General features: G+C 35.1%; 1 protein-coding gene across 1 annotated transcript in view; it reads left to right on the top strand.

Annotated features, from left to right (window-relative positions):
* The window catches only part of LOC308244584 (disintegrin and metalloproteinase domain-containing protein 18-like), a gene marked incomplete at its 5' end in the record, with an annotated part of 102,764 nt that overhangs the window by 42,589 nt on the left and 40,112 nt on the right, over positions 1–20,063 (top strand). The window contains 7 exons of the mRNA XM_080660725.1: positions 1,667–1,803; positions 3,460–3,643; positions 5,838–5,933; positions 8,113–8,311; positions 11,157–11,262; positions 16,021–16,210; positions 17,858–17,938. Coding sequence (XP_080516851.1) covers positions 1,667–1,803; positions 3,460–3,643; positions 5,838–5,933; positions 8,113–8,311; positions 11,157–11,262; positions 16,021–16,210; positions 17,858–17,938 — 993 coding nt within the window. The remainder of the gene's footprint in view (positions 1–1,666; positions 1,804–3,459; positions 3,644–5,837; positions 5,934–8,112; positions 8,312–11,156; positions 11,263–16,020; positions 16,211–17,857; positions 17,939–20,063) is intronic.

Below are 20,063 nucleotides of genomic sequence, written 5' to 3'. Positions count from 1 at the left end.
AAACAGTTTCTTGCATAAACTAGACCCCTTGAATACTCTTTCTTTTTTTCTTTTTTTTTTTTTAACTTTCCTCCTGGCACATAACTTCATGTTCATTTTTAGCTTTATTGAAGTGCATCATATAGAGGGAACATTGCACAAGTCATAGTATATAACACAGTTAATACATAGGTACAGACATCACAGAGATCAAGAAATAAAATATTATCGACACTTCAGAGGACACCTATGAATCATGCCTCCTTCCATGGACCACCCACACCAAAGAAAACCACTGTACTGCCAAGGTCAGTGTGGCTCAGTTGGTTGAGCATCTGTGTTCTGTTCTGCTTTAACCTTCCATCAAATTCTGATACTGAGATTTTCCTCTTTCTTTCAAGCTTAACTCATAGGATAACAGGAAGCCTATTAACTCATTTTTCTACTTTCCAAGATGATATTCCATGTTTTCATTCACATACAGGCACATACGTAAACACAATCTTTTTCTTTTCCTTTTAGATATGAGTTACTTAAATGTTAGTATAAATTTCAACTGATGTGGAAAAATTAGGGGTTTTAAGAATTTTGCTTGTAATCATTAAAGGGATGAGAAAGATGTCACAGTTTATCAAAATAAAATAATATGCACTGCAACCAACCTTTTTAAATAACTTCTCATTCCTAATCATTTTACCATGGTTTCCCTATATCTCTAACTTCTGTTATTCCTTTTAGTGTTTGTTATTTCTTTACTTCACTCATTATACTACAACCTTTGAATAGGTTCTCATATAAACACCCTACCCCTATTCATATTGCTGGATCATTTTCCAAGTTTTGTATCTCAGCCTAAATATCAATTCCACATATACATTTTTCTCATTACCTTAACTAAATAGTTACACTCCTCCTCAAAATTCTCTATGGGAACACTTCTGTTCCTTCAGAGTACTTTTCATTATCTCTTTATATTTGGAAAGTTTATTGTGAATTTCCTGTTTATTGTCTTTCTCCTCTTCTATAATATAAGCTTCAGGTGTGATCATAGTCCATTTTTTTAATGCAACTGTAGTCCCATCTTCTATCTTAGTATTTGACTCATGTGTATGTTGAATTAATTAATATTCATTAATTAGATGAATTGCTTTAGTGAGGAAGATAAATGTGTTTTATATATTTTTAAAATATATTTTTATTGATTTTAGAGAGTAAGGGAAAGAGAGCGAGAGATAGAAATATCAATGATGAGAATCATTGATCAGCTGCTGCCTCCTGCATGCCCCACACTGGGGATTGAGCCCACAACCTGGGCATATGCCCTGACCAGAATTGAACCATGACCTCCTGGTTCATAAGTCTACTCTCAATCACTGAGCCATGCTGGTTGGGCCCAATGTGTTTTATATTGATTGCATCAGAATTCTAAATGTTTAAGTCTACAGAATTTAGGTATGCCAGTTTTTAAACCAGAGAATATTGGTAGTTTTACATAATATTATGTTTCATAATCAATTAACTAGTATGAATATTCATATCAATGACATATCAAAATAAAGTGGTGTAAAATATGCTGAAAAGGAGATATCAAATATCAATTTTTATAGGAATAAAAATGTATTAATTTATTACCTGCTTTTGTTTTCTTCTTATAAAGTGGTTTTCTCTTCAATATTCTTTATTTTAGTATACAGATGCAATAACTTTGGAAGGATTTTCAGTTATTATAGCTCAATTACTTGGCCTTAAAATAGGCCTAACATATAATAACACCAATGAGTGTCCTTGTCCAAGAGCTACATGCATAATGAACCATGAAGCAGTGTAAGCCATTTTTTATTCCTAATTAATTTCACATTATATATTTGTGAGGTTGTTTACAGATGTGATGAATTTTTTATTCTTTATGTTCAACTCCACATAATAAATAGGAAAGGTATGTTGTACATGATGAGATATCTCAGTAACAAATTTGTCAAAGTGATATAAAACTCCAGAAAGTGGTAAATCCCACTGAAGGGAATTAGAGTATGAGAGGGGACATAATCTATACCAATAAAAGCCTAGGTGACCATCATGCCCTCACATCATCACTAAATGACTGCCCCCATGTCGTCACAAGATGGCCACCCCACGTCATCACAAGATGGCTGCCACAAGATGGCCATCAGGGGAAGGCAGTTGTGGGTGATCAGGCCATCAGGGGAGGGCAATTGGGGGTGACCAGGCCTGAAGGAGAGGGCAGTTGGGGGTGACCAGGCCAGTAGAGAGGGCATTTGGGGGTGATTGGGTCAGCAGGGAAGCAGTTAGGTGTCAATCAGGCCAGCAGGGGAGCAGTTAGGGGGCGATGAGGCTGGCAGGCAGAAGCTGTTAGGGACAATCAGGCCAGGCAGGCAGGTGAGTGGTTAGGAGCCATCAGTCCCAGATTGTGAGAGGGATATCTGACTGCCGGTTTAGGCCCGATCCTGGGATATCCCCTGCGGGGTCCCAGACTAGAGAGGTGCAGGCTGGCCTGAGAACCCCCCCCCCCGCAGTGCACGGATTTTGTGCACTGGGCCTCTAGTCTATATATAAAAGGCTAATATGCTAAGTGTTCCTCCCCCATCTTACTGGTCACTATGCTGTGCACTGACCACCAGGGGGCAGGCACTCAACTCAGGAGCTGCCAAGCAGCAGTGACTTGGCAGCAGTGGTTCTCGGGTGATGCACCCTGAAACCAGAGAGGAGAGCCAATTCGTTTCTGGGCCATGCGATTCCACCTCTGGCCATGGGTTATGTTGTTGCTGAGGCACTGTCAGCCCAAATCTGGTTTACTGCACACTTGCGTTTGCGTTCCACATCCTGTACGGCAGCAATTCCGGGACCCTTCGGGGGATGTTGGAGAGCTGGTTTCAGCCCAATCCCCACAGGCCAGGCCAAGGGAGCCCACCTGCTGGAGGGACCCCACTCGCTCCATGGATACTGGGGAGAAACCACGGGAGGTTGGCTCCAGAGCATGTCCAGCCCTTCTTGTCCAGTCCTGTCCTGCTGGCTAACTTCTAATTAATTTTCTTTCAATGTGCATGAATCCGTGCACCGGGCCACTGGTTTTAGATAATGTTGTTAAGAAAGACCTCTTTAGAAAGTGACATTTGAGCAAACATCTGACTGAAATAAGGGAGGAAGTTTTGTGTATGGAAGAGAAGAGCATATCAGGTGGAGAGAAAGGTGTATGATGTATGTATATGTGGATGGATGGATAATAGATAGATTTAACTATTATACCATATTTCTTTCTTGGGAAGATACATTTTTAATGTAATTTTATAATGTTAAAGATAAGCAATGATAAATTAAAATTTAATGTTGGTTGACTTTAATCTCTGCTAAGGTACAAGTATTTCATTTGAGCTATTTTGCAATGCATGTCAGTATATATGGAGTATTGTTTAGATGTGGTTTTATTAACCTGGTTTATTTACCTGCGGAATTTCATTTTAGGGGTTCCAGTGGTGTAAAAATTTTTAGCAACTGTAGCATGCATGACTATAGATATTTTGTTTCAAAATTTGATGCTAAATGTCTTCAGAAATTTCCAAGTTTTCAACCATTATATAAAAATCAATCAGTGTGTGGTAATGGGATTTTGGAACTTAATGAAGAATGTGACTGTGGCAGTGAAGAGGTGAGTAATGAAGATTGAAATTTGAGCACCATATCTTGTGTTTCTAATACGTGATTATCTTGGTATATATGGGATTACATATGCAAGTATCTTATATAATAAAGGGGAATATGCAAATTGACTGTCACCCCCATGTGGTCAAAGATGGCTGCCCCCATGTGGACACAGATGGCCGCCACAAGATGGCCAGCAGAGGGGGGTAGTTGGGGGCAACCAGGCCTGCAGGGGAGGAGAGTTAGGGGTGACCAGGCCAGCAGGGAGGGCAGTTAGGGGCGCCCAGGCTGGCAAGGGAGGGAAGTTAGGGGTGACTGGGCCAGCAGGGGACTTCGGTTAGGGGCAGTTGGGCTGGCAGGGGAGTTAGGCATCGATCAGGCTCACAGGGGAGTGGTTAGGGGGTGATCAGGCTGGCAGGCAGAAGCAGTTAGGGGCAATCAGGCAGGCAGGCAGGCGAGCAGTTGGGAGCTGGCAGTCCTGGATTGTGAGAGGGATGTCCCAGATTGGAGAGGGTGCAGGCTGCGCTGAGGGACACACACACACACACACATACACACACACACACACACACGTGCACGAATTTTGTGCACCAGGCCTCTAGTATTATATATTCAATATAGAACTAAGATATGAAAATGGGGACAAATTAGATATATGAATCACTTTCCCACATCTCTTCAATTGCAAAGATAAGTCATGAACACTTGGTTTGCACACACTGTTCCTGATTATCCCAGCAGAGAGATTTTAAATATATAGGCTAAATAAGTTCATTTTCCACACAATTTAATACGTGACTCATATGACCTCACTCTCTTTTTTCTTTACAAACTTTTCCTGAAATTGGTTCACATTTTTCCATCTCTTGTGGGTTGCAAGAATGTTGAAACATTATAATATTTCTTTCTTAATCATTCACAAATATTCCTATATTTTCAAGTTTCAGGATGATTTTCTATTTGCTCACTTCTAAATATAGGTATGCAGGCTACTCTAGTTCCATCAACCAAATATTCAAAGCACGCTATTTTCAATATATAGGACCACATATTTTCTCTACTTTAATATCATCAATGTATAATATTTAACAATCCCCCTCTACTTAAATATAATAAAGTTTTTCCATGATTACTCCCCAGAAGTTACTTCAATTTTGTGTTGACCTACAAAAATAACTGACCACCACTTGTTTTCATACTATTAAACTTTTTTAACTATCTCTATTCCCCCAAAATAACATGGGGATGTAGATAGGAAAAATAGTCAGTATTGTAACAATCATGTATGGTGATAGAAGATTACTAAATTTATTAAGGTGATCACATATGAAGGTATATGTCAAATCACTATGTTGTACGACTGAAACAATTATGATAGTGTATGTTGACTATACTTTAATAACAAATACATTTTAAAACTATATATATATATATATATATATATATATATATATATATGGTTTTAAGTTAAAAAAGATAAAATCAAATCACTGTCCTGAGATTTTGTACTTAATGATGAAATAAGTAAAGACACCTAAAATGTGCTATCAACATATTAATATTCTAACAAATAGTAAATTAGAAAAAAGTGTTAAGAATGTAATAATGCTTCAAAATTTTATAAATACAATGCATTTACATGGAAAAATAGTTTTTAACATTATTTTAATTACCTAATTTCAATGACAATTGACTGCCATTTTACCTTGTAAAAATATGTATGTATCGACATATCCTGTTTTGTTTATTTGCATTATAGTAAAACATAACACGTGGTTAATATACTAAATATATTTTTATTATATATATTGTCTACCTCTACTAACTTTATTCACAAAGGGAAATTTTAGTAAACAAATTACTAAAAAGGCAATTGGGGCAAGTTTTCTTTTGAAAACTCACCCTTTTTCCCCCAAAGATATATTTCCATGTTGGCAGTTAAATTAATTACCAACTTAATTACTTACCAATTTATTAATAATTATAAATACTTAGCTATCAAACATTTTACTAATATCACTGATGAACTGCTATTTTAGATGTTATGTATTTAGTTCTTAGAGTTAGATATGCCTTTGGATAGTCTTAGCTATAGTATAGTGCATTATTGAAAAATTGAGTGTTAAATAGAAGTTGAGATTAAGAAACAAGAGCTATTAAATGGCTGAACTAGAATACTATTTCTTCTTCTGATATTTTAGGAATGTCAGTTTAAGAATTGCTGTGATTATAAGACATGTAAACTGAAAGGCTCAGTAAAATGTGGTTCTGGACTATGCTGTACACCAGAATGTCAGGTAAGTTTCCAATATTTATAAGAAGTAAATTGAATGTGATAATAGCAAGCTATGTTGATTAAATTAATGTAGAATTTATGAAAGAATGTCAAAGTAATTCAGTGGAACAAAATAATGCATAAACAACCACAAGCATGTAAAGAAAACTTCTGTGAAATAAAGAAAGCATCTCAGATTGGTACTGATTATTCTCTTGTGTTGAAAACACAGTTTACCAATTTCTAAATTAATCATAAAAGAGTAGAATAATCATATACATTACTATATCAAAAACTCAACTCAAGAAAATTATAAAATCAAATAAATAGTAAATTATTAATTGTGAACAATTGTAACATGAATAGCAGACAAGTGTGTAGCATAGAGAATATGCAAAGAGTGCTCACATATTGATAAGTAAAAGGCAAATCACACACATACACAGAGAGAGAGAGAGAGAGAGAGAGAGAGAGAGAGAGAGAGAGAGAAGAAAGAGAGAGAGAGAGAAAAGCAAATAGAGGGCCCAGGTAATTTAAAACAATGTAAATACAATTGTTTAATGTGTACATTGCTCTTTTTTCAGAAACTAAGGTGAACCTAAATAAAAATAATAATGCCATATCATAAAGCAGACTTTCAAATAGCAATCTTAAATTCAGCAATGTCAGATATTGGCTAAGGAGTGGGAACAGATATTCTTGGATATTGTTTATGGAATTTTGAATTCTATAATTCCTTTATGAATATTTTTATATATCTAAACAGAGTATAAGTTATCAAATTAAGTGATCACCATCATTATCTCTTTTATTTATGTATCTATTCTAGAATCATACACATGTATGGAAAGCTGAGGGGAAAATATTAATTACAGGACTGTTGGCAATAGCAAATCATAAAGGCAAATTTAATATTTATTAGTATTGGAATGGTTACATGAATTACTTTACTTTGTGCAAGAGTTAATAAATGAAAGCAAAATATACATGCACTAATATGATATTTCAAGATATATGTTTGAATTAAAAAGTTCCATAATGAAAAATGTTTTATAATTCCAATTCTGATAAATTGTATCATAAATATTTCATATAGTTTTTATCCATCTTTTAAATTAAGATACAATGTCTTAAAGTAAAGTTATTTTAGTGAATACTTCTAAGTTATTGTTGTAAACATAGTGAGTCTTATAACTAGCACCACAATCAAGGGATGAGAGATTTCATCATCACTTTCCAAAAATACCTGTGTCCTTTGGTAGTTAATCCATACCTTCACCCATAGAAGTGTTGGCAATGATGAAATTATTATAATGAAATCTTGTAACTACAGATCTGTTTTCCACATCTCTAATTTTGATTTTGCAAGAATATAACATAAATTAATCATATAATATGTGTAAACATTGTCATTAGGCATCTTCGTATAAAACATTTGAGATTCAATCACATTGTGGTGTTTATCAGTTCACTGCTCTTTTGTTGCTGAATAGTGTATCTATGCATAACCCATGGACACAGACAATAGGGTGGTGAAGGCCTGGGCGGGGACAGGGGCAAGCTAGAAGAGGTCAGTGGTGGGAAAAGAGGATATATGTAAGACTTTCACCAATAAGTATTTTAAAACATTTAAAAATTTTAAAAAGAAAATATAATCAGTCCGGAGTGTCTATGGGAGGAGCTAAGGCTGTGGAAGTCTTGTACATATTCGGAAGACTATGTGAGAACAAACTCTCTAGGAAGAACTCTATGCTCATAATAAAGCTCTATGGTTTTAACTTCCCCTTAACTTCCTCTTCCTTTGGATAAATACCTCTCCAATTTGTCTTACTGTGTAAAGTGTGTGCACGTGGCTTGTCATGTCTGCAGGTGCTGGTTGCAATCCATTCTCTTTCCCAAATAAACCCTTTTTGGTGACAAAACTCCTAGTAGATATCAATTTTCTGTCACCACCTCCAAAAATAGAACACAAAGCAGTTTGCAAAGGATCCTTTTGAGACAGTTACTTTTCTGCATGCTTCATAATGAATACCGGTACTATACCTACTGTTTCCTTCTGAGAACTAACTGCCTTGGTTAACTAAGTCTGTGACTCCCTCCAGTATCAATGATCAGGAATATCTAATCTGATAAAACTCTTCAGTAAATAATTGAAGATAGTCATTTACAGAACATGATATTCTTTTTCTGTTTTCTCCTAGATATCAGTAGCAGGCACTCCATGTAGAAAGAGTACCGATCAAGAGTGTGATTTTACAGAGTACTGCAACGGAACTTCTAGTGATTGTGTTCCTGACACGTACGCATTGAATGGCCACTTGTGCAATTTGGGAACTGCGTTTTGTTATAAGGGACGATGCCAAAATACTGATTACCAGTGTGCCAACATATTTGGAAAAGGTGTTGCTCTTTCTTGTATATATATTTTACTTCAAAATCGGATCCTTCTATTAGATATAATACACAACTCAAGAAGTGGAAAATCTGAATCACAACCTCAGTAAAAATTAAATTTGAATTAAAGAAGGTTATTTTTTTTTTGTAGAAATGTTTGAGGTTTTTCCAGGGTAGTATTGTACTATTTTTTGCTCATGGTTTAATTTTTGTATTTGGTAATGAACTGCCACGGTAAAAATAGTATTTACAACTTCTAATTTACATGGAGCTTAGAATGGCAAGTCAGTAAATCATGAATTTTTACTATAATAAGGACATACTCCTTATTTTAATAAATAAATAAATATTTGACCCAGAAATGAGTTAGTTGACATTTGACATATTTTCAGTTCTAATTAAAATAAAGATGTTTAGGTAAGATTTAGCCTTTTGTGTGTGTTTACTCCTCCTATATATGCTCTGATCTCTTCACAAAACTTACCCAAATCAGTAAAAAATTTGATCTTCTGATGCAGTTAATTCCTCTTTTATTCATTTATTTGGTTCCTATCTAGAGCAAGCATTTTTCTTTCTTTTTAAATTACGTTTAGTGGGGTGACTTGGTTAATAAAACCATATAGATTTCAAGTGTACACCTCAATAAAACATCATCTATATACTGCATTGTGTGCTCACCACCCAAAGCCAAGCCTCTTTCCATTCCCCCCTTTTGTCCCCTTTCACATTCTCCCACTTTCCTTTTCCTCTGGTTAGCATTGTTTCTTGTTCTTATTTTACCAAAAATTATATGATAGAAGGTTGTTCTAAATCAGTCTAATATATGATTTATATGAATTAACAAATAGTTCAATTTAAATTTTGCTTTATTTTAAGTTAATTTAGACCTTTAAAGGAATTGTAGATGTTTAATTAAATTAATCATATTTTTCCACTAATATATATATATATATATATATATATATATATATATATATATATATATATACTGAATGTGTATGTGCAGAGAGTTGGTAATTTTCAACAAGAGGAACATAGTCACATGGTTAATGTACTCATGGTGCTTATGATGAAGAGATAAAGACAGTGAATATGTAAACACAAAACAAATATAAAAATTCTTTCGCTAAGTGTAGTTTAAAGTTAAAGAAAAAAAGAATGCTAAAAGAAAAATAAGGTGCAGTGGACAAGGAAAATTGTCATTATTCTTCAGCTGTCTCCTTAATCCTTCAGAATTGTCTCAACTGCACAGACACACCTCACCCACCTGGGCACACACTTCCCAGAGCAACACATATCCAGGCCTAGACATTTTGGCCCAATCAGGCACAAATGAGGCCCAGTTCACACTCCAACAGGCTACTTATGCTCCATAGCTACACATGAGATTAGTCAACTACCCCAAGAGGATGACTGACCTCAGTATGTATTACAAGATTTTTAAAAACAACAACAACAAAAACAGCCTGGCTGGCATGGCTCAGTGGTTGAGTGTCAACCTATGAACCAGGAGGTCACCAGTTCAATTCCTGGTCAGGGCACATGCCCAGGTTGCAGGCTTGATTCCCAGTAGGGGGCATGCAGGAGGCAGCCGATCAATGATTCTCTCTCATCATTGATGTTTCTATCTCTTTCCCTCTCCTTCCTCTTTCTGAAATCAATAAAAATAAATTAAAACAACAACACAAGTCCAGATAGTAGTGTTTGACTGCTAGAAATAAGATAGATAAAATCTTATATAATAGAAGGCTAATATGCAAATAGACCAAACTGCTGAACGACCGGTCGCTATGACACGCACTGACCACCAGGGGGCAGACACTCAATGCAGGAGCTGTCCCCTGGTGGTCAGTGCACTCCCACAGGGGGAGCGCCACTCAGCCAGAAGCCAGGCTCATGGCTGGCAAGTGCAGTGGCAGTGGCAGGAGCCTCTCCCGCCTCCACAGCAGCACTAAGGATGTCTGACTGCCAGTTTAGGCCCACTCCCTTCAGGGAATGTATATGTATGCTAGAGCAGATTAGCATGGCCTTAGATATGTGATATTAGGACAGTCATTAACTTTGCAAAAATATTCTTATCTATGCCTATTTGAAAAGAGAATTAGAAAAAGTTTGCTTGCAATAGATAATGGTATTAATTTTGAGTTTTGCTCCAGGGCAATGTTTATTCAGTCATAATGTAGTTGAAGACATTTGGACATCCCAGAAAGTATTACATTAATACAGTCCAACAATGATTTTGTACTAACCTGGTTAAATAAGCAAAGTATAACTAGTACGTGGGTGGTCTAAGACATGTGCTACAAAGAGCAATAAGTTAACCCTGGAAATATTCAGGAACAGTCACATCAGTAAACTTTTCAGGAGTCCAGTTGTCAGAGGCATGATTTGACATCCCCTACAAAGTAGAAGACAAACTGTATCTTGTATGTACTATGACAATGGAAGAAGTACAAGTCCTTTGTTTCTTGGGGAAAATCTGGGAGTTGGAAGTTCCCTTTCAATTGTATGGTGCTGTGCCACAGGTTTTTGCTCATAAGTGACATGTTTCAAATATCTCATTTCATTAAGCAGAGAAATTATCAAGTCTGATACCCTTTGGACAAGGAAGTATGCATGACCACAGAGAGGAGAAGCAAATTGTTTTTAACAACAATATAATTTACTGCAATAGATAAAATCTCTTTGCTTTCTATTAGGTAAAACAATTGATAAGGTAAATACAGGGGGGAAAGTATAATCAAGATCATGATATTTTTATTATTCAATAAGCAATTCATTAGCTTTTTATTGACAAAATTTTTAATTTGGATTAAAAATAATAACTTAACCAATGTGTTTGTATTTTAAGGTGCTCAAGGTGCTCCATTTGCCTGTTTTGAAGAAATTAATTCTTTTCGTGATAGATTTGGAAACTGTGGTTTTAAAAATTCACAACCATTACCTTGTGAACCAAAGTATGTATATAAAAATGATTGTTTCATCAAATTCTATATTTCTTGTCAAGAGACACCAAATAGTAAATGGACAGTAAATCATATGGCAGGAGAATATTTTGAAATATCATTATATGTATTTTCCTTCTATATAATTCAGTTTTCTATTTCCCTTATTTTTCCCCTGATACTGTTCAATTAATGAGTCTAGATTAAAAGAGGGCTGATGCTTATTATCAGAGGAGGGAAGTGGATGCAAACTGCCAAAGAAAACAAAAAAAAAAAAAAAACAACAAAAAAAAACAGGAATTGATGCTACATGTTGAGAATTAAAATGACATTTTTATTAAGTCAATGCATGATAGTGATCATAAAGCAAGTGCTTTGACTAAAAATACATGATTGTGTGAACAATAGCTTGTTTGTTTGTTTCCACATTACTGACATATAAAATATTGCAATACCTATAAATAGCTGAATATGTCATTCTGGAATAAGCTATAGAATAAAAGGAATTATGAAATCTAAGAAAGAAAGTGCCTACCCCACAACAACACTTCCTGAATTTCACAGGAGTATTAAAAATAAAAAAAAATCACAAAATTAGTAACAGATAGGAGGTTGACCAAGCTGAGTAATGTAATAACTAAAATGAAATCTATATATATAAGAGCCAAGTGACCAGAACAATGGAATGACCAGTCACTATGATGTGCACTGAGGCGGCCAGCCGGCCCTGCCCCCGATTGCCTCGCCCACCTCGATCAGGGGTGGGGCCAGCCAGACAACCACCCATGGCCCCTCCCCCTGGCCAGCCCGGCCCCCATCGGGATGAGCTAGCCAGACCTTACCCATGCACAAATTCATGCATTGGGCCTCTAGTATTCAATAAAGAGGTTCAACAGAAGATTTGATCAAGCAGAAGAAAGGGTTAATGAACTAGGAGTCAGGAGAGTAAAATTCAAACAATCAGAGGAAGAGAAAGAGAGAGAGAGAAGAAAAAAGAAGAGGAAATGAGAGGAGACAAGAGGAAAGGAAAAAAGAAAAAGAAGAAAAGGAGGAAGTGGGGAAGGAGAGAGAGAGAAAAGAAATGCAAGGAAGGAAGGAAGGAAGGAAGGAAGGAAGGAAGGAAGGAAGGAAGGAGGGAGGGAGGGAGGGAGGGAGGGAGGGAGGGAGGGAGGGAGGGAGGAAGGGAGGTGGAGAGTGAAGATAGCTTAAGGAACTTATGGGACACCATCAATAAGAGCACAATACTCATTATAAGAGTACCAGAAGAAGAAAGAGAGAACAGGACAGAAAGTTTATCAAAGAAATCATGACTGAAAGCATTAACATTCCTAACCTGGGGATAATAATCCCCAGGAATACTAGAGAAACCAAATAAGAGGAATTCAAAGTCAACCAAATCAAGACACATTAAAATTAAAATTTTAAGGGTTCAAAACAAGAAGAAGATCTTAAGATCAGCAAGACAGCACACATAAGACAGTCAGATTTTTAAGTAGAAACTTTGAAGAGAAAAAAGGTGCTCAACAAATCACCTGTAAAATGCAGATCAACCACAATGAGGTATCAGTTCACACCTGTTAGAATGGATATTATTAAAAAAGACATTAGATAACAAATATTAGCAAGAATGTGGAGAAAAGAGAATCCTTGTATACTGCTTGTGGAAATGTAAACTGGTATAGCCCCTATAAAAACAAACAAATAAGAGTTTGCTGAGGAAATTGAAATAGAACTACCAGCAATTGAGTCAGCAATTCCATTTCTAGCTATTTAACCAAAGGAAATGAAGTCAGTATTTTGAAGATATTTTATTGCAGCTTTAGTCACAGTAGCCAAGGTATGAAAACAATCTAAGTGTCCATTAATGGATGAATGGATAAAAACAAAATTGGTATCTTTCTAACAGAATATTACTCAGCTTGTAAAAGGAAGAAAATCATGTGATTTGTGGCAACATAGATGAACCAGCATTCTTAGTGAAATAGCCAGACAGAGAAAATACTGGTTAGTATCACTTACATGTGGAATCTTAAAAAGAACAAGTCAAATGCATAGAAACAGAGAAGAGAAAAGTGGTTGCCAAAGGAAAATAAAAAGAGGTTGGTAAAATGATACAAATTTTCAGCTAAAGATGAATAAGGTCTGAGGATCTAATGTACAACATTGTGAATATAATTGACAACACTATGTTATATATCAGAAATTTGCTAGTAGAATAGAAAAATGTTCTCTCTCACACACACACAGGATAAAATGTAAAGTGATGAATGTGTTAATTAACTAGATGTGTGGGATTCTTTCAGAATGTATACCCATATCAAATCATCACTTTTTATACTTTAATAACTATATTATAATTTTGTCAACTATCTATAATAATAAAAGCATAATATGCTAATTAGACCAGTCAGCCAAACGACCTTCTGGACGACTTTCTGGACAAGCGAGGGCCGAACCCCTTGCATGAATTTCGTGCATCAGGCCTCTAGTACCTCAATAAAGCTGGAAAAAATAGTAGCAAGTATGCTATGGAGGTCTACTATAAACATAGTTTCTATGGCTAAACTTATGTTATTCTATACTTAAAATTTGCTATAAAGGTAGATCTTATGTTGAATGTTCTTACAACAAAAATAATAATTGTTATAATACAAAGAGTGGAGGAAACTTTGGAAAGTGATTGATATGTTTATGTCCCTGATGGTACTGATGGCTTCACAGTGTGTACTTGACCCCAAACTCATCAAATTATATACATTAAGTGTGTACAGCTTTTGAGAGATCAGTTATACCAAAATGTGGCTTAAAAATAGAAACAAAGCCCAATTCAAGAACTAAGAGAGAAGGACAGAATATAAAAACACTCAGATACCATCAAGTGATCCAGGGAGAGGCAGGACTTTCCTTTAACCTACAAGACATAATCAGAAAAAATTGTTGAATTCTTAGGTAAGAACCACACTCAACATGGTTAAAAACAACTTGGTTCATTTGTGGAGATTTTTGAAGATTACCAATGTCTGGAGAAGGTGTCTAGCTGGATGGGACTAAGATAGCATTCACCTGTCACCAAATAAATTTACTATATATTAAGTATGGCATCTAGAGAATGCAGAATTTTCCAAATACCTCAGCACAAGAAGAATAATGGATTGAAAGAGAAGGTCTGAAATCATAAAGTGAGTGCTGATGAGGGGAAATCTCATGAGGAAGCCCTGTATAATCTCTAAAAGACAAGGAATAATCAGCCAAACCTGTATTAGATAACAATACAGAACACCAGTGATCAGGCAGATCTGCTACACTACAGTGGATGACAACACAGACAGGAAGGAGATGGTGGTAAACCAGCCACACTTCTCTCTCCTGGGTGACCAGGGGCATGTCTACTGCCCTGACTCTAAGATTACTTATGAAAGAACGAAAAGGAAAGGTGGAAGGTCCTAGAAAATTTAGCAAACATGACTTATCTGGACTTCATCTGAGCTGAAGATAGTCCATGAATTTTCCTGAAATAAAATCACTAGAAGAGACTGGAATTCAATAGCATAATTTATCTGCTCTAAGTGGATTGTGATCCCTTTACAGAAAAGAAAAAACAGTACCAAGAATTCAACTACAAAAGCAAAATTTGAGTGAGTGGACTTTTGAGAAAGAGTTTGTTTACCCCATGGCCACACTAGAAAGAGACCTGCCATGCAAAGCTGGTTTAAAATGTAATTCATAGAAACAGAATGGAGCCACAATTAAACTACATAAATATCTAGATCTGAGAAACTAGAAAAATTATGCGGTAGGGAGAGAACTTGGGAAGAGATTTAGGTTTTGGCTCCCAACCTCATTTCAGTCTTCACTTAATGATGTTGTTAAGCTAATTCCTGCAATATTAAAGAACCCAAAATGATCTTTTAAGACAAATGAATTAATTCCCTAAGTGGATAAATTTCCTAAGGGGAGACTTTTGGAAAAATAAACATGAAATGTTCAACAGACCATACCAATAACTAAGAAATGGTTGTTTCCATTGAGGATGAGAGCTGATAGAGCTAAGTGATTCCAAGAGCAAGAAATAACATAGATTATTTCCAAGCCACAGACTAGAAATTTTATAAGCCTCTTAGAGAAGCCAGTGTTCTATCCAATGATAGATTATAAATGGCAAAATAAACTGTTTATGGGACATCCTTTGGTATGCTGTGGTATAAAGGAGATTTAAACATTTCTTAATTCTCAAGAGAGGAGTACAGAACTATTGAAAATATCAACATGTTGGAATAATCTTGAGATAAAAATAAAAAGTCTGTATACTACAGCGCTGTCCTGGGTAAAGATCATAATCAGAGGAGGCTCTAATGATATACAAAGAGTATATAAAGGCAATCAGCCACTCTTAGAAAATCTTGAGTAACAGATGACCAGACTGGGCAATCTACTGCAAAGTGAGGACAGGTGATGAATTTCACCCCAAAATGTAATAAAATATGATGATTGCTCTAATACAAATGGAGGCTAGACAACAAATTTTATTTCTGAAATAGGAAATGACATCGTGTCTATACATTTGAGCTGTGTGTACATTTCAATTCTGCTACAAAACTAATTAGTTAAATTGCATTAAGTTTTACAGCAAAGATGTTGTTTTGACTTTTCTGGCTTTATACCATCAATTAAATAACATTTATGCTACTGCCCATGTAATATCACACTTATTTGGAACTTGGTATCATTAAAAGAAGACATTATGAGAAATTTTCTGCTTTTCATTTCTAGGGATGTTCTCTGTGGAAAATTAGCTTGTGTTTGGCCACAGAAAAATAATTATAAAAATAATATTCAATATGCAGTTTATTCATATACTCAAGGGCATGTATGCTTATCCATCCCTACTGGATTATCAATGAGATCAGATACAAGAGATTATGGCTATGTGGCTGACGGTACTGTGTGTGGCACACAAATGGTAACAAAACATGTTTGTATATTTTAGCTTTATTAAAGTATGTAACTATCTGATACTGTATTCAATGATGACTCTCACAGTTATACTGAATGGATTTCAACCTGGTACTGTCACTTATTTCCCATGTGATATTGAAAAGGTAATTAAACTAAATCTCAGTTATCCAATAACTCTTGTTCAGTTAACCTGTCATCAGTCCTTATCTGAGGAAATATGTATGTGTTTTAAGCATAAGATTGCACTGACAGGTGACTTTGTTTTAGATCTTTGAATTCTAACAGCTTTAAATCATAAAGTTCTAATTTTGAGTTTTCAATTTTCCCTGCTTCACAAAGAAACATAATTGAGCTTTCATATTTCTTAAATCATCTTCTTATGTGTAAATGTGAGAGGACTGGAAGAAGCAAACAAGAAGCCTGTTCTGGAAAAGCATTGTTACCATGATGATGTACAAGCTTATGTATAGATGCATCTATACATACATATGAGCATAAAATAAAGGGGGAACAAAAATGGTCCTGAGGCTTAGTTAGCCTGGAAGTATGAGGGCACACATTTCAGAAAACATAAGGCCTCTGAGATTTAAAGCAATTGTAAATCAGTGTGTTGCATGTAAATGGCATTAAACACTTGCTGCATTAAAAATAAAATGAAACCTTGACATGGTGAATCAATTAGCCAATTCTTATATCTGGGCTCAGCATTCCTATCCCCTTGGAAAACTTGTTTGCTGTGGTAAACATCTTCTTTTTTATTTTTTATTGGGGTGACACTGGTTTATAAGATTATATAGGTTTCAATGGTACATTTTTATGATGCAGATCATCTTCCGTCACCATATATTTGACCCCCTTTACCCTTTGCTCCTGCTCCACCCCCTTCCGTCTGGTAACCTCCATACTGAAGTCTATGAGTTTTTGTTTGTTTTTCTTGTTTGTTCATTAGTTGCTTTTAATTTTTTATCCCATAGAAGGGTGAAATCACATGGTTCTTAACTTTTTCTGACTGACATTTCTGTAGGCAGCTTCGAACATGGCTCCAATGATCCCACTTCCTGGTGTTCATTCCCTGTGTATTTTTAGGGAAATCAAAAGAAAATAAACTAGCAGGATAATTAATAAAAAAAAATAAATGAGTCAGAGTCACATGTCCACATGACCAATTACCACGGGGTTAACCACTTAGACATAACAAGGATTTTAGAATGAATACAAATTAAGTTAAAATATTTATCTTGCCAGATAACTCTGATCACTATTATAACAAAGATTCATGATAATTTATAATCCAAAATATTAATTTATGTTTGAAAGCCAAAGTTAATAAATTTTCTTCCAATTTTTGAGGGGCAAATCATTAACATTAATCTAACCAATTATTTATAACATGACATTAACAATTGTAAAAGCCAAAACCAAAATTATATGACATCATTACATAAGCCATGTTAAAGCAAACACGCTCATATTTTTTTCTTAAATTTAATATTGTTTAGAATTTTGTATTGGTATGCCAGTATCATTGTACTAGAATCAGATATGTAATAAAAAATCTCAGCTTGAGCATGTGTTATGCATAGATAACAATTTTTTCCATATCAAATTTGCAAATGATTACAAAATACTATGTTTGAATTTTTTTTTTCAGTATTGTGAAAATAAAACCTGCAGAGAAATTCATTCAAAGAGATATAACTGTAATCCCACTACAAAATGCAAAGGGAATGGGGTAAGTGACTTTTCTTTTTGTAGTTCTAAACTGCATGTTATTTTTCTGGATAATTCAAAGTAAAAGATATATCCTACTTGAGAGAATTGAGAGACTACATTACTTTTAAACTGAGCTTGCCTAGAACTAGCTAACATAAAGAAAATCAGCTAAGAAAATTCAAACACTATTAAACCAATTATACACCAATTGTGTATTGAATTTATTGTAAGCACCCTCAACTTACAAATTAGTATCATGTTTAAATTAAAAACATTTATTCTTTCCTAATGCAAATAAATGCATATTTTATTTTATTTTTTTAAAATACATTTTATTGATATTTTACAGAGAGGAAGGGAGAGGGACAGAGAGCTAGAAACATCGATGAGAGAGAAACATCGAACAGCTGCCTCCTGCACACCTCCCACTGGGGATGTGCCCGCAACCAAGGTACATGCCCTTGACCGGAATCGAACCCGGGACCCCTCAGTCGGCAGGCCGACGCTCTATCCGCTAAGCCAAACCGGTTTCGGCATAAATGCATATTTTATATTGTTAACATATTTTGTTCATCCTCATACTCTTCATAACTAAAATTTATGGCTGAAAAATATTTTACAGAGAGTATACTTAAAAAGCATGTTGCCATGTTGAATTTTTTGTTTGTTTTCTATGAAGAGGTTTCTAATAGGAAATATATTTACATGTCAGAACTTTTTATTTCTTCTCAACTGCTTTATCTATGTTAATCTGGTAATACAAATTTGTCATTATTTCATATTTAATCTTATTTTCACTTCTTAAAATTTATAATCTTGGTCTTTTGTATGTAGTCAACATTATATGAATGATCCCATATTTACCAAATTTGTCAATATTCAACTTATAAATTTAAAAGTGATTGATTTAGAAGATATAAAATGCCACCATATTGTCTTCAGTTTTTTTTATGGGCTGTTAACGAAAAGGGTAGCTATATTCTTTGTGTGTTGTTGTGTGTTTTTTTTTTTTTTTGTCTTACTGGTTATCTTTTTACTGTTTATTTTGAGGTAATTATATATACACAGGAAACTGCAAAGATATAAGTATAGAGATGTGCCATGTACCTTTCTCCTAGTTTCCCTCAATGGTTACATCTTAAATAATTGTAGTACAATATCAAAACTATGAAATTAACATGAATATAGTTTGTTCACATAGTTCCATGTCCCTGTTATCACAAGTGTAGAATGTATAACAACCATTGCAATACAAATACAGAGCTCTACCATCATTACAAAATTCTCATTCTACTTCTTTATAGTCACACTAACTCTTCCTCCCTGCACCTCCCCCGCCCCAGTGCTTGACAACCACTAATATATTCCCCTGTCCTATAATTTTTGTCATTTCCAGAGTGTCATATAAGTTGAATCATATATAAATGTTATAATAATGTTAAATATTTTATTGATTTCAGAGAGGAAGGGAGAGGGGGAGAGAGATAAAAACATCAATGATGAGAATCACTGATCAGCTGCCTCCTTCCTGCATGCCCCCTACTGGGGATCAAGCCCACAGCCCGGGCTTGTGCCCTGACCAGGTATCTAACTGTGATCTCCTGGTTCACAGGCCAATACCCAACCATTGAGCCACACTGTCTGGGCTATGTTTTGTTTTTCAACAGTTAAAATTGTTGGCCTGATCTTTTGCTTTCCTTTGTTCAATGATCTGTTGTCAGCCTCAGATTTAATATCTGTCATAGGATCTCAAAACAAAGTTATAGATTACTGATACTTTGTTTTATAGGATATAAATTTTTCTTAATTTATCACTACTTAAGCTCAATTTTTAATGTATTTTTTTATTTTGTTAAAGTTTTTTACTGTGAAATAAGACATATAAGAAATAAATAAGATAACATTTCTATATTTTTTACTTTTCTACATGTTATATTTCACAATTAAAATGTTTAAAAAAGAAAACTATTTAAAAATAATGAAAATGTCAAATAAAATTTAACTGAATCTAGGGGAAGCAGTGTCAACAAATCTATTATTTACAAGTAAAGGCCCGGTGCATGAAATTCGTGAATGGGGAGAGAGGGGGTGTCCCTCAGCCCGGCCTGCACCCTCTCCAATCTGGGCCCCCTTGGGGGATGTCT

This window comes from Plecotus auritus (assembly GCF_963455305.1).
Source record: "Plecotus auritus genome assembly, chromosome: 3".
NCBI lineage: Eukaryota > Metazoa > Chordata > Mammalia > Chiroptera > Vespertilionidae > Plecotus > Plecotus auritus.
The sequence above is the reverse complement of the archived record's forward strand: the minus strand, read 5'-3'. Positions and strand labels throughout refer to the sequence as shown.